This window comes from Polyodon spathula, chromosome 12 (assembly GCF_017654505.1).
Source record: "Polyodon spathula isolate WHYD16114869_AA chromosome 12, ASM1765450v1, whole genome shotgun sequence".
NCBI lineage: Eukaryota > Metazoa > Chordata > Actinopteri > Acipenseriformes > Polyodontidae > Polyodon > Polyodon spathula.
The window spans coordinates 28,820,563-28,837,047 of record NC_054545.1 but is presented as its reverse complement, the minus strand read 5'-3'; the positions used below and the strand labels follow the sequence as shown (position 1 = coordinate 28,837,047).

The window sequence follows — 16,485 nt, the reverse complement described above, 5'->3', positions numbered from 1 at the left end:
GTTAAAAAAGTGCAATTTTAGTTCTCTAGCTGCCTGCCCTTCTGCTGTCCAGTTTCAGCTTGTTGCGTCTCTGACAGCGGGAATAGTCAAACATGAGCAATCAATGGTCAGGCAGCTCTGAGGCATGACCAATCAATAGCAGACACAGGTGCTTCCTGCCTACCCATTCTCTCAGCGTTTTCTAACCTTCTGTCTGTGAGCATCACTGAGGCTGGGGCAATGCCTTAGACTGCTGCCATATACCTTCAACTATTATTAAGGTACGGAGGGTGGATAACCTAGAAACTCTCTTAATTAGTGTAACCATTTGGAGACTTGTAATCCTGCATCTCTTATTGAAAAAGGACAGGTAGCAAATGCCACAAATGCACTGGTTAAACTTGGATCCATGTGACTTACTCTTCAGTTTGTATCTGCAATATCCTCAATGATGAAATCAAATAACATGAATCTTAGTCATGTACCAAATCGGAAGATTTTAACACTGCCCATGTCAAAATGTGAATCATTTTTAGTAACAAACCCCAAAACAAAACTGACAAATTCAACTTCCTAATGCACCGTAAGCTTTTTATATTTTACTTTGCTCTTTACTACCAGTATGTTTTTTTTTTTTTTTTTTTTTTTTTTGACTTTTTTGTCATAATGCACAAGTCACACTTACATTTGAACATATAACTAAAGAAGTGCTTATCCAAGTGATTAAACTTGGTTAGGGCATTCTTTAGTACATGTTTTAGCATGTCAGAATCTGTATGGAGGCCGTGGTGATCTACGTTTTCATGTTACCAGTACTTTAAATTCTGTATTTACAGCTGAGGGGATATACCATATGTTAATGACATACTTATTTTTAGAAAATGTATCTGGCACTAGAAGGGTTAAACCCAAAGTCCAGGAATGGGCATTGATTGATGGACCGCTAATTTAGCCAGTTTCCAGTAATCTTAGGCAGGACTGAGAGCATATCCTTGCAGAGAAGAGGAAAGAGCTTCCTGTCTTAACCAGAGGAAGCTGATTAGCATGTGGCTGCGTGGAGAGACAGTTGAATTTGAATTCAGTTGATACAATCACAACACTAATTTTATAAACCACTAAAAGAAACTTAGTAAATTCAATGACAAACATTTCAACTAAAGGTCATTATAGTAAAAATATTGAGCTTACCAGACATCTACCGTAGGACAGAGACATATGAAGCCCCACGATAGACACTTTTTTTTTTTTAATGATGATTTTAAATTAATAAGAATTTGCTGTATTGTCATTCGTATGAAGGTTAAGTGCTAGACTGTTAAACATTTTTTGTTCCCAAATCCAAAATGAAAAGCTGGAGCAGACTGGCAATGGGTATCTGCATAAGTAACAGTGTTTCATGTTAATTTGTTCACTGTTCACTGTAAGTTTTGTTAAAGTCCTGTGCAAATGCCTGTCATGTCGTCTACTAAATTCCATTTTACCTTAGGACGCTCGACTAAAAACTTTTGAGTCATCAAAAAAAATATGAAAGTGATTTTAAACATACCAGTGCAACTATATTAATAGAATGTGTCAATATTTAACATGTACTACATGCTTCTTGTATTTCAGACAGATCAGCAATATGCAAACAGTGTGGCAGACAACTTGAAACACCTGTAAGTATTTCTGTATTGTTGAGAAAAGGTCCTGTAGTGTTGAGTCACTCCCCCTGTGTGTGTTCCGTTTAGAATTGACACAAAGACTTGTGTTACACAGTTATGTGAATGTTAGTTATGGCGGAGATATTAAAGGCTTATCTTAAGAACCTCTCAGAACTCCTATAAAGAATGAGAGGATCCTTTAGTCTTGCACTGTAGAAAACACCTGTGAGTGCTGAAGGATTAAGACATCCAGCTTGTGCTGCAAACCAAAATCTGTCAGGGATGTGGTACTGAGTACACAACAAGAGCTGTAAGAATACCAAATAAATACAGCTGCATCTACAATAAAATTACTTTAGAACGCAACATAAAAGGCAGAACGTTGCCATGTGTAGATAGGGAAAAGTGGGTATGAATTAAGATACCAGTGAACTTGGTTTGTGCTTCTCCTTTGAAAGGAACTGATACTCCTCCTCTAGACTTACCCAGATCAGACTACACGGCTTGTTAGGCCTGTTGGGTTCGGAAACCTGCCTTGTTGCAGGGCCGGTTGATTAAGCCAGGTACCTATAGCTTTCATTTTGTATTTGCAGACTATTTACGTACCTCTGACGGGTGGATTTCTTGGTTTCTGTCATTTTGACAAGTCCCCAAACCAGCCCTGGCAGAGCGATTTGCTTCGATAGATAAGCAACAATTCCAACAGTGCATAAAAGCCATCCACCCGACTTTGCCCCTTTCTTTCTCTGCATGTTATGCCTGCTGTCACTGGAATGGGATTGAAAATCTCCTTGATACCAAAAAATGTATGCAATTCAGACATAAATATTTAAATTAATTTCTTAAGCAGAAAATGGCAAGTCAGTAGGTTTCACTTAAATGGGTTATGGTAATGGGCAGGTGCAAGTTGATTTATTTTTTATTTAGTTTTTAAAACAAAATCCAAGTAATCTGTGCTTTTTTAATGAAGTTAAAAATGTAATAATGTGGTAGCAAAGCTGTTTCTTGTTAGTGGTGTAACATTAAAGTTATTGAAAACAGATGCTACAAACCTAGCACTGGAGTTGATCGTGCTCTTTTATTGATTTTTGATAGCATTTCTCATTGATTTTATGTACTGTTAGGTTTAGTTCTGGTTGTGATACTATGTGTGTTTTTCTGTAAATTTAAACCAGATCATGACTTTTTGTTTAATATAAACCTGGCAGCCAATCTTGCATGTTTTTATCCACAAGGTTCCCTGTTGAGATCCAGTCTGGCCTCCTAGAGATTATCTCCCCTTCCGTGAACTTCTACCCTGACTTCTCTCGACTGAAGGAGTCGTTCGGAGACCCCAGGGAGAGAGTCAGGTAGGGGAAACTCATGCAATTGTTGCTGCTTTTATTAAAGGGAACTTTCTAGAAGTGAAGTCAGCATACGATTTCCTCATTGAATATCTGGGAGGTAATAATTGATGCATGGAGAACACTATTCAAAAGCAAGAAGCAAAATCTTCCAGTTATATATAATGAGACCCACCAGGGAGATGAATACATTATTTTTTTTTAATTGAACTGTGCAAAAAAATTAAAATAGCAGTGGCTTTCTCAATTGTGCATATTTCAAACCTGCTATGGAGGAACGACATTTTTCTTAAATATGAGGGTGAAGTTGAAGCCCCCCCCCCCCCCCCCCCCCCCCACAAATCTTTTGTTCAGGTTTGTGTGAGTGTATGTAACTTGTGTATAAATATTGTTTGTCGTAATGGGTCTGCATAATGATGGCAACTAGTGAGAATCACAATTTATGCTGACGAGCCTCATTTGCACAGTGCTGGTGCAGATAAAACTAATGGCTCTTTCAAAAGCATTGTGTGTGTTTGCCATCTGGCCAGTCTCCAGGGACACCTTTTGAAGAATAGATGCATGTGTACATTGATGCATACACCTGTGCTAATCTATCTTTGGATGAACTTAAAAGATTAAAAACAAAAAAAACACATGTAGTCAGCCCTTCCAGTATTGAAGTATGCAGTGCACTTCATTTCATTGGTGTCCCTTGTATGTGTACTTTCACATATGCCTGTGTGTGTGTGTGTGTGTGTGTGGGCAGGTATTACTATCAATGTGTGGACAAAATTTTGAGAAAATGACCCACAAAGATAGTAGATCCTGAAAAAACGATGTTTGTAAAACATGTTTTTAAGAACTAAATATGCCTTAAAATAAATATATAAATATGCTAACATATTTAGTTTTGTTATTGACTTTCACTCTGTGGCATTAAAAATAGTAAATAAAAATATAGTGAGAGTCAATGAGATGACCCCACAAATACAGGAATGCAAATGTGTGTATGTGTGTGTGCGCCTTTTAAACCTGACCCATACTGCTCTTGGTGCTAATTTTAGTATCACATGGCTGGGACTGGACCTCGTGATTTATGGCTGTGTTTAATAAGACGGCAAGCTGGAGTAAATAATCCCCAGGTCTGCGCTGCAGAAGTCCGTGTTTAATTCATGAGGTCTGTTTTAAAGCAGAAGATTTTTATATGGATAGAAATATCTTGGCAGAAGTGGATCCTCTGTTGCAGCTAACCGTTAGCATCGGCTTTAGTGCAATCATTCCAGAAGGGGTTAGCTCAAAGACAAAGGTTGGAGGTGTCAGGATCACAGCACTCCTGCTGGTAGAATGGAAAATGGAAGTGAAGAATGGTTGGCTGCTTGAAAGTAGTTTCAAACTCCTTGGAGGGCATTCAGGGCTCTTTTTTTAGAGAAATGTTGACAAGGGAATTTCATCTTTCTTAGGGCTTTGGGAGAGAGAAAGCTATTTTTGGCCTAACCTGTGAAATGACCACCTTTAGGAGAGAACTGTCCCTTTTAGCTTGAGTAATCGCATTCGAATTGAGGAATTAATCAAGAGGAGATAATCTGTTTCAATACCAAAAAGGACCCTCCCTAATAATAATCTTGCTATACCCATTTAATTACTCTATAATCTGTATTTTTTTCTTTGTAAAAAATGTGAATCATAATGCTGTGGTTTTTTTGTTTTGTTTTTATATGTGGACTTCTGTAATGCCCAAGCTGTTTTTTTTTGTTAAACGAAAATAATAAACTTGCACTCGGGTGTTGTTTGTCACTCGCACAACAGTAGTTTCACAAGGCATTTATCTTGACAACTTGTGTATAAACTTCATATACAGTAGTTTTGTACAAACTCTTCAGACTGAAAGCGCTTGACTGAGGAGTTCTATCCTTTGTACAGTGGTTTAGGTGCAATCCTGGGAAGCAAAAGGACAGACGGACACCTTATCTCTTGCCCCCAATTGCTCTACAATACCCTCCCCCTTAGTGAGTATTGTGAGTTGGCAGACTGTGCTCAGGCAAATCCCCTGGTGTGTTTGTGCTTTGTGAGTAGATGGATTGTGAGCTGCCTGCTCCAGAAACTCCTTTACCTCAGGGTGCTATGAGCAGGAGAACAATTATGCAATATAATCGAGTGAGCTGGCAACACATTCAGGGCACCTCCCTGCCATTGTCGTCAGTTTTACACATACTGTAACCCGTGACTCTTGTGGGCTGGTGCGGAGTGTAAAAAGGCTTCCAGTATCTATATAGAACATAAACATGATGGTGTGGGAGGATGCCACACCCCTGTGTGTATTTTGTATTTTGTGTTTCATGTTGTGTGTTATATGTGTTGTTATAGTGGTTCACAGAGTGTGGCACAGGGATTGCACAATCATTTCACGTGTAGATTAAAATGGGTATTTGTATGGGGGCACGGGAATTTACAATTAGTTCACGTGCAGACTATGCTGAGATTCAAGTGAATGGTTGATTAGCAATAGAGTCTCGGCACAGCTGTATAAAAGAAAATGTTTCACGTACATGGGGTTGGGTGTACAGTGAGGAGGTACGGGAGAGAGAGAAAAGGCGAGTAATTAAAAAGTATACATAACAATTGCTAGTGTGCTGGTTTTTAAACAAGCACGATAATTGTTATTGTTTGTTGTCTGTCTGTCTGTTTTGGCCACCACGCCGTTTTGTTTTGTGTGCAGAGTTTTGTTTTCTGTTTAAACCTTTTTATTTTACAATAAACCTGTACCTCAGCACAATTTCATTACTGTCCTGTCTCTGTCCTGTGTTCTTCCAGGTCTGAAGTCACTGCTCAAGCCATCCTGTGACAGATGGTTACTGTACTGCTTCATGTGGTCTATTTTGTCTCTGTGGTTTAGTTTGGTGGAAGTTTATATGTTACTTTCTTAGCAACTGACAGGCCTAGATATTGAAGTCTGTGTACTTCCCACAAATAGTGACACATTAAACCAGCTTGCAAGACTTGTTCTATACAGAAAGCATAAGAAGCCACTCCCCAATCACATTTACTTCATATTTATTTATCCTTTGTGGAGCTTGTATGTTACAAACAATTGTTTGTGTTTGAAAGGAGGTATAACTATAACTGCAGTGTACAAAAATGAAAAATATATGAATCAAGAGTAGAGAAATTGAGCTAAATGGAGAGGAAACCTCAGGTCACCACTTGCAGGTTGATTCAGTGTCTGGTTCATGTTTGGGTTTATGTCATGTCATGTTTCAGTCAAACACAATTTTTTGGAAACAAAATTAACAGTCTGTAGCCTATATGTCTCTCTAATCTGCCTTTCTATCATATAAGATATGAAAATTAAGTTGAAACAGATCTATGAATTCCTAATTCTAATTGAAGTAACTTGTGACACCACAAATATTAAGTTCTGGCTACATAATGTGTCACTTATGTGACACCCTCTATACTTCAATACAGAAATCTAAGCAAGGAAGAATCTAGGAAACATGAATCTGGTAAACGTGAATCCTGTGTTACTATAAAATACAACCTGATTGTGCAGCTTTAACTATTCCAGTATTGAAATGAAGAGAGGTGTTGGACGAAGCTGAGTTACGCTTCGCTAAAAGCTGTTTTCGTTAAAACCCTCTTGGTAGGGGAGTAACGGAAGCAGCTTTAAGATTTATTTGGTAGTTTTTGCTTGTATTATGTCTGTTAAGGGTGATTTGTTTGAGTCTCTCTAGCTCTCTTGTCAGTTTCAAAGGATTATCTGGAACATTGGATGTTTTATCACTCCTGCTGTGAAAGATCTCAATAAACAAACAGAAATTATAAATATTAGTGTAGTTTTCAAAGATCTCTCTTGCTTTATTTTGTTTGTTTGTTAATAGTTTAGCTTGGATATTTACATTGAGAATGTTGCCTTAAAACAACTACATACACACTAGACCTTGTTTGAAAGATTGCTATCTACAGCTCCTTAGATGTGAGGTAAAGTTCTAGGGTGGTGAAGTTGCCATGGAAACCATGATAGTCCCGTAACAACAAACTGATTACCACCAATATTATACTTTATTATGTAACTGAGAGATTATCACAGATGACAGAGTTCCTTGAATGCTGTAGATGTACAAATTTTCTGAAATTTTCAGCAGCTGAACTGTAGGTGGTTGTGGAGGATGGATGAGAGAGCTTGGCAAAGCCCATGTTTCTGTTAAATTTATTCACGGTCTATTCAGGTTTTGCCCCAACAGAGAAGTGACTGCTCTGATGCAGCATTCACAACATCCAACTGAACTGTAGAACTTCTTATGCTTCATTTTTGCATGTTCCTGGGTAAACCACAGGAGGTTTACAGAGACCAGAAAAAATGTTATGGACATTGGAATTTTCTTCAGATGAGTTGTTCCCATGTACATGATTACAATAGACTTGCAGTAAGCATGCTTGTTTTATGTGAAAACTTAATACATTAGGGACCTCCTTGGCAGTCATTATTGGGTTTCATGTGTGAAACGTTGTGTCCTTCATATGCTATTCATAGTGGGAAAAGGTGACTTTTAGCAAGTATCTCATGCAGTTAGGATGCAAAGAAACAGTTTAATTAACTTTGACATGTCATACGCTTCGAGAAAAGAAAGACATGAAAAACTGAATGCATAAACTCATCAAACGATATAAATCAAAAGAGTGGTCAAGCGTTGGAAGCAAAATACATTAAGCTGATTAATGCTGTCTAGCAACTGAGACCAAATTTAGCACTGGCTTGGTGGTACGGTAAGTAAAGTGGTGCATTGGTTTTCCTTTTTAATGGTGGATGACTCACAACAATAAACTACAGTCTGTACAATTTAACCAAGATATGCTCAGAACTTTTGGCCAGTCAGTTCAAATTCATTAGAGTAGTAAATATGTATGTAATGTTGTTGTTTGTGTATTTAGGATATCTCAGTTGGGTCTCCCTCTGTTAGCACCAGAGTTTTAACCAGTGCCTCTTGAAAGCTTAACCTACTTTTGACTGTTGTGAATTACCATAGTCAGGAAAATCGTTCCCTTTTTTTGTTTTATACCATCGTGACCAGTGACATCCTAGTAAAACAAAGGAAATCACTCATAAAGCCTTATCTAACACTTCAGAATACTAAACTTGCTGCTCTGTGCTCTTAGTGCTGTGAAAGACAAAGGTGTCTCTTTTTTAAAGCACCTATAAAACAAATTATACAAGCTGTTTTTTTTTTTCAATTGTTTTGATTTATGAAATGTTTTTTTTCAGCTATCTTCAATTTGACTTTGTAAATGTTATATTGCTCCATGTTTCTGTGTGAATAGAAGTAGGGATGAAAGTCGGTTATATGATCAGTTTTTTTTTTTTAACTCTTTCAGCTGTTTTTGACATCCAGTCTGTTTTCAGTAAAACCAAAATGAAAGTTTTAAAACCGAACTGCATTTGTGCAGCCAAGGGAACGGGACATACCATTATAACACGCATGTCATTTTTTATTCATTTTTTATTTATTTAATTTTTTTTTACAAATAAGCTATTTGTTGTTATTGTGTCACTCATACCACTATATTGTAAAATTAGAAATAAAATCATGTTAATAGTTATGTAAATGTGTTATCTGCAGCTTATTGTGTGTGTGTGTGTGTCTATACACTCTATGGGTAAGGCCCTTGCATTTAATTTAAATTCAGTCAATATGCCTGTGATGAGTCAAAGGGATTTCGGTCTGTGATTCAGCCTCCCGACAGTAGATGGCATCAAACCAACTTGGGACTTCCCTTACCAAGATCTCGTGACCATGGCAAAAGTCATCTTTTGAGGGGCGGCACCTTGGTGAGGGGCAGAAGTACGATTATGTAAATTCTAGCCACTGGAGTCAAGTGAAGGATAAGGACACGTGTCGGTTGGGGATTGGTGTTCCACTGACTACAGAGGCGGGACATTACATACTAAAGGGAACGTACTACTGTGTTTGGGGTTGGTCCGAAAGTAAAATAGGAGGAGTAACGGGTGGAGGGGGAGACTCGTTTGGTGCAGCGGGATTTTTTTAAAAAAACACTAACATTTCTTTTGTCTTTTTTTGTTTATGTATGGTTTGCCACGAAGACGATTAAAGACGAGTTATCACGGTCTGTTTTGAATTTCACCCCTGCACTCCTTCCCTCACACCATTTGGTTTTCTTTTGTTATTTAATTATTTTGTTGTGTATAGATAATAAAAATAAATTATTTTATTTCTGTACACATAAATTACTGTCTGGACATTCCATTTAATACACTCTCGCCTCACAATGCCAATAAGATGCAGGACCAAAGTAATCGGACAAACTAAACGTATTTCAATACATGCATTTCCTTTCAATTATTTAGGATTTGGCTGTTAGTCAGTTTAGCATTATCATTTTTTATATGTTTCAAACTTCCAACTTTTCACTTGTTAGAATGCTGCTTTCATCAAAGTTGCCTAAGTGTGCCTTTCAAATTGTACTGAGGGCTGGCAGAATCAGTCTGGTACGTGTTATAGCATTTGATTTATATTGCTATATTAAAATGAAGGGCTATTTAATATGACATGCCTGGAAAGCGTGCAATAAGCTCTGCAGCAGTGTTGGGACTGCCTACGCTTCTTCATTTTTCATATCTTTTTGTTTGGAATTTTTTATGGAAACGTTGGTTTTGAAATCCTAACCGTTCCATCCCTAAATAGAAGTCAACTACTCCTTACCCAGCAGGTGTGATGGAATGTGATGGGTGAAGATGCATGAAGGAGATGAGCTGTGAATGTGCTCAAGTATTCAGTTTGTGTATGTGTTTTAAATTCTTAAATGTCTTGTTCTGCAGGTGGAGGACAAAACAGAATCTTGACTACTGTTTTTTAATGATGTATGCCCAGTCTAAGGGGACATACTACGTGCAGGTGAGCTTGACGTTTTCATTGTAGTTAACTCTGCTTATCTTTTCTGATTCGCTTCCTGTACAGACATTGGCCGGGTTTCCATGCAGCCTAGAAAGTCATCTCTCTCGCCACAGTCATTTTTATATATTGTGTAGCATGCACGTTCTACACACTATAGGAAGTGCTTGTCTAAAACATTGTCTGCCTTTTAAGGTGTGGGTAAATCGTCTAAAAAGTCGTAAAATTGAGACGCAATTCATTGTACACTAGCTTAAGTACCACCTAAAAGTCACAATTGTACCGAAATAGCTATTAAATTGTAATATTGCTGCCATCTACCAACGACACTAGGCTTGAGCAAATTCATTGAGCAAGATTTGTTTTAAAGTCCGAAAACATGAAAAACAGGAAAAAAAAAAAATGGTTTTGCTTGCTGCAAGACTACTATACTACATAGCGAAGTTTCAGAAGTCAGATTTTTATGCTGGTTCATCAAGAACAGCAAGAACAAAATAAATTAATTAGAGTCAGGTATTCTTCTAAAACGCAGCAAGCAGGGTAGGGTGATTTACTACCAATATTTAAAAAATATACTTCATGTTGTCCTCTCCCCACAGCTGGAAGATGACATTGTGGCTCGGCCCAACTTCTTCACCACCATGAAAAACTTTGCACTGCAGCAGCCCTCCGAGGAATGGATGATCCTGGAGTTCTCCCAGCTCGGCTTCATAGGTGAGGGATTCAGGCCCAGGGTGGTGGTGGTCAACTGGGCTCCTTTCATTGAGCCCTTGCTTATTCAGGATTGATTATGTTGACTTGAAATGCTAGATTTTGTATCGATTGTCTCCACTCTTCTGCATTTGATAAGATTTAATACCAGCAAGGGGAGTTAGTGACACTGATCCTAGGCTGCATGTGTTTTTGTACCATTCATTTCTGGTGGTAATGCACTTAAATGTACATGTTCTTATGTAGACATCGTGGGCTTGCTCAATAGATGGACAGGATGGATGTTTAAGAAGCCAACACTTCTAATTCTATACCGTGTCTGCCTACCAATTGGACACTGTGATTAAGTAGCATTTCTCTGTTTTTCATTTGCATTTCATTTTTAATCCATCTGTTCACCTTCTCGTTATTTAAACACTACCACATAGGGCTATTTTCCATTGAACTGGTGGTTTTTGCAGCATATATGTAATTACAGCAAAACACAGGTTTTCTCTTAACATGCAGCGTATTACATTGTCAAGTCTTGCGATAGAAGGGTGGTTTGTAACCAACAAAACCAGAATAGATTTCCCATGCTGTTTTCAGTTAGTAACAGGCCGGGGGAAAAAAAAAAAAACAGCTTACTCATAAAAACAGAGTTCATATCAATTTGACAGTAGCACAGTCAGTTGATACACTAGATTTTTTCCATCTTAAGTCACAGTGGCATTACATTTATTTTTAGGCGCAGTTAGGCAATGGACAGGTCCTTTGTGTCTCCATAGTCTACCAAATAATTAACTATATTGACTTGATGTTTTATTTTATTTTCAGACCTGTAAAATTGGTCACAGAGCGATTCATTGCCGCTGCTCATGTCTTAATATGATTGGATTGTGATTATTGTGATTGGATACACCCACAAGTGGCATCCAATCAGATTTCAATAGCCAGTCTTTCCCTTAAAAAATTAAAATAATGAAAAAGAAGACAGAACTGCTTCCTCATCCTCTAAGGTAGTGATACTTGCAGTTCTTTTCGGCCAGGCTTGGGCTTGGAATTCAGTCCTATATTTGCTTTCAAGTAAATCATTACTTCATTAGGCACCTGGCTGGAACAAGGACTTGGAGATTATGTGTATATATACATATATATATATATATATGTTATTATGTGTGTGTGTGTGTGTATATATATATATATATATATATATATATATATATATATATATATATATACGTATATACGTGTGTGTGTGTGTGAGAATGTGAACAAATGTATTAAAGATGAAAAGATTAGCCAGAGATAAAGTAAGGATCTGTATTGCAATCAGGTAAAATGCTTGCTAAAAGAGTTTAGATTAAAAAGACCAAGCCAATCTCAATTTCATTGCCATTAGTGGAGACCAGCCAGGTCTTTATTCTGTTGTGTCTCAAGGAAGACGGCTTGCTTTCTAAAACACATTTCTTTTTTCCCCACTGTGAAATAATAGGATGTAATGAGCACCGGAGAAATGCGAAACAACCGTGTAATTGCTCATTTAAGGTGAAGCAGTGTTGAGAGTGCTATGCTTTAGCACTCGTTAAGGTGCACTGCTCTTGCAGGTTTATTTTAAGCTCATACACAAGGCTCATGCTATTCGTTATAGATTATTTCAAAAGAAACAAGTTCCACATGAGGAGAATGCCAACCAGAGAAATGAGCCTATGTGGCAAAGTGCCCGTCCCTGTGTGTATTTTGTGTTATGTGTTGTGTTTTAATGTTGGTGTATAGTCATTGGTACACGGGATATAAACGGGTCTGTGTAACACAAGTGTTTAAAATGTATATTTGTATTTAGGCACGAGGATTGCACAGCACTTCACGTGCAAGTAAAAAGTAATAATATGTGAGCATGGGGAATTGCACTTTATTAATTGACGTGCAGTTGTACCAAGACTCCAATTGAATGATTGAGTAGCAGTCGAGTCTTGGTACAGCTGCATAAAAGCTGCATGTTTTCACTCACTCGGGGTTGTGTGTTCGGTGAGTGGAGAACGGGATTGGAGATGGAGGTAATAGTAATAATTGTGATAAGTAATAGGTAAAATATCTGTTCACCGTCTTTTGTCTGTATAGTCCGTTTTGTTTTGTCTATTTATTTTGGTAAATGTGCTGTGTCCTGTTTTTTGTATTGTTACAACCGTTTATTTTCTGTCTGTCTGTTCATTCATTAAATGCTGAGCGAGACCATTCACTCAGCTCCACCAAACTCCACCTCTCTCTTTGTTTATTTTCCTGTTTCTGGTCGGACGTCCCCCACTCCGGCCGTCTTTGTGACAGCCCACCAGCTTGTTTATTCTGGGAGTGCCCTGCGATCTCTCTTATTTCTGCGCTTGTTTGGATGAGTGGTCCCTGTGCTCCTTTTAGTTGGTGACTCTGGTGCAGTATACTTCTGCCTCTCTACTCTAGAAGCTAGTCTGATCTGATTGCTACAAACAGCTGGTCCTTAGCCTTTCTTATGGATTATTTCATTTTCACAATAGATGGCTAATAAGCAGTACTGTATGGTGTTGTTGAGAGGAACAGAGCTTGCTATGTGTACCACATACTGTTTATCTATGTTTTCTTTTGTGGATGGATGTTTGTTTCCATAACAGCTGGTAACTCCTAAGAATGGTTGATTGATTAGAAGAATAGCCTAGATAGAAAGAATAGCCTTTCACTGTGGTGGGGGAACTTACACACGATTGTAGATTGTTGTTATAGTAATTATTAATAGATCTATGACCATTTGCAAGTGGCTTGATTTGTAGTTTGTAAAGAGAGTGCTTTATTTTAACAGTGTGGCACAGAAGATTAATGGCTTGTGAGTGTGGAATATTGCTTTATTGGGAACATTAACAGACAGTATCAAGTTGCACCTGACAGTCCTGGTAAATGTCACCACAGGGTGAGCGGTCACCTTTAAATCACTGTTTTATTGCTTGTTTTAACTTTTTCTTTCTTATACAGTTATTATGCATTCAATTCTAAACTGCTCATTAGGCCTATAACATAACAAGGATAGTCCTTCTGTGCGTACAGTATAAGATTAAACTGCTGATCAAAAGCAAACATCAGTGCACAGCCTGTCTGGGCTTTTTGCTTAATTTCTATATTGAGAACAACTCTTGTTTACTGTAAAAGCTCTGTAACTGCACTTTCACGTGGCAGACACGAATATAACACAGCTCTGTTGCAGTGGCTTGTTTGAGGACCACAGCAAACTATATCCAGCCTGCAGCAGTTTGCCACTGACAAAAGGATCTTGTGATCTGTTAAGAGTAGAAGGGTACAGTTGTATCTCAAATAAATTAACTAGTTTTATGCTAAACTAGGCCCACAAACACCATTTTATTTGTGACCTCTTAATTTCAAACACAGTTGAAAGGCTTGTGGATAATCTTGCTGCAGCACCTAGCTTCCCGTGATCTTAAAGAAATAGTCTTACTCTGTAAAAAGCACCCTCTCTCCTGACTGTGCAGCCTGAAGCAGCAGTAATTCGCTCCCCTCATCTCTGAACTGCTGTCTTATTGTTAAACCTGAGCCTCAGGTGGCTTGCTTTTCAGGCAAGAAGTTTCAATATGTGATTGTGAAAAGCTGGTTCCTCCTCAACTCCTCCCAGGTGTCCATTCTTACTGCAGTTTCGTTCAAGCTAATGAATGGAAAGGAGAGTTTTAAAATCTGAGTAAAACCTGAGCAGGGAAAAATCTTCAAAGTCATCTTTTATACTGTTGTTATATTCCTTTAAATAGCCACAGGGATTTTACTATACCCCCCCCCCCCACACACACACACACACACACACACACACACACACACACACACACACACACACACACACACACAACACACACAACACACACACACACACACACATTAACGATATGAGAAATTTTAAAACAATTCATAACGTTGAAAAACGTTGAAAAAAAAAAAAAAAAAAAAGTAAATATATGTATCATAAAATAGATAGGAAACTTAAAATGTTACAATTGTGCATGCAGTGACTGAAGGGGCTATAGATTATATACAACAGCCTTTTCTGTGTGTTCAGACCTTGAATGTGTGATGCCTCCAGTCAGTTATACACTAACATTATTCCTGGGTGATTTACTACATTCTTTCACAACTGCGACTACTGCAGCAAGGGGCTGTGAATGACATTATTTTCAACAAAGGCCTGTGAGGTAACAACATATGAAGAACTGCACATTTCAAATGCATTGTTAGTTTTCAGCACAAAAACAAAAGCCAGCCACAAATCATGTCATAATCAAGTTATAGAAGCTATGCCAGTGAGTGTTTTAAAATTACAGAAACCAGGACTTATTTCATTGTCATAAAAATAGGTATTTCATGATATTTCACAATTTAAATATAATGTATTAAAGCAAAAAAAAATAGCTTTGTCACATTCAAAATTATAAATTCTCTAGAATTATTACACAACAAGTGTTCCTAAATATTTAAATGCTTCCTTGATAAACAGTAAATGATAAATTGTTGTCCACATTTTAAAGACATTCTATTCTCACCATCAGTGAATTATCAAACAAAACAAAACATAAATAATTATTAAAATAACAGCAACATGAACTTTCCCTTGGTACTGGACAGAGCGATCTTTAGCAGAAATATTTCCGACCTTTGCTGCAGTTGGCGTCTCTATCATTGAAGACATTTTAAAGAAATCGTGCAGCGCTATGCAGGGTGTTGACCCATTTACTGGAAGCAAACTAAAGTGTCCGCCAGGTTCCTAAATGCATTTTAACAGGTATAGCTTCAATAATTTCTTTTTAAGTGATAAAAATATGTATATTTACACTTTTCTTTGAGAAATAGAAATTTTACTAAACAATTACATATTGCACATCAATTGTGAAATCTGTAAATAACTGAAAAAAATACAACCTCATTGCAACCAATGAGAGAAAAATGAATAAAGAGTAGCTCTCTGGTATCCATCAGTTTAGTGGGTTTTCATCAGGCTGTGCCTGGTGCGATGTAAGGTGCAGGCTGCCCTCTTGGCCTGTGATTTTGTAAACTTCAAATGTTTTTATTCTGTCACTCTGGAGGAATGAAGCCATAAAAATAAAGCTGTTTTCAAAGTGTGTCCCTTGAAAACTCATCTTACGCCGTGTCCTTTAAAGAGAGATATGATGTTAATTGATCTGGGGGACAGGAGAGTGAAGTACTTCACCACTCAGGTTATTGCATGCCAAAGACTGTGTTAGACAGGAAAGAAAGAGAGGGCTGACCAAAAAAATTCTATCTAGACCAGTATGACACTCCAACATATAAATAAAGCAAAATGCACAGGGATACCAATGATCTGCCTTTGACTTATTCTTTCTACATGTCTTTTTAAAAGAATATTAATGTGTTGATGCTTCCTTAATCACTAAATCAGCACTGGTGACGCCTCCTCTCTCTCTCTCTCTGTCTGTCTGTGGAAGGTGTCATGATTATTAATAGATTGTGTATTCCCAAAGGTTCCCAGTTTGAAGATACTCTCGTTCCTTTTGTCTTCCGAGCAACATTTGTTCCGTAGCACTGATTGATCACGCAGACTGATGTCTTCTGCAGTGTGTTCATCACTGTTGAAGTGATGGGCTACTGGAAATGCAGTGGTGTTAATGTGAATGCTCCTTAAGTGTTCTACAAACCGATCTGCTAAACGCTTCTTAGTTTCCCCAATATACAATTTTTTGCATTTCTTGCAGATAATGCAGTAGACTATTCCTTTAGATGTACAAGTGAAATGTTCCTGAATGTTGAATGAAAATTTAATGCCTCTAATCTTTGTTTCAGAATAAATGTATTTACAGGTATTACATCGTGGTCTATTACATGCATATGTACCTTTCAAAGGTTCCCCAGAAGGACGAATAGCCCTGTGTACTACATATTCTCTTA

The 16,485-nt window shown here is 37.7% G+C and overlaps 1 protein-coding gene across 1 annotated transcript in view; it reads left to right on the top strand.

Moving 5' to 3' along the window:
• LOC121324457 (alpha-1,3-mannosyl-glycoprotein 4-beta-N-acetylglucosaminyltransferase B-like) overlaps positions 1-16,485 on the top strand; it is a 63,257-nt gene that overhangs the window by 33,222 nt on the left and 13,550 nt on the right. Inside the window, exons 5-8 of the mRNA XM_041266358.1 lie at positions 1,591-1,637; positions 2,858-2,971; positions 9,780-9,855; positions 10,452-10,566. Coding sequence (XP_041122292.1) covers positions 1,591-1,637; positions 2,858-2,971; positions 9,780-9,855; positions 10,452-10,566 — 352 coding nt within the window. The remainder of the gene's footprint in view (positions 1-1,590; positions 1,638-2,857; positions 2,972-9,779; positions 9,856-10,451; positions 10,567-16,485) is intronic.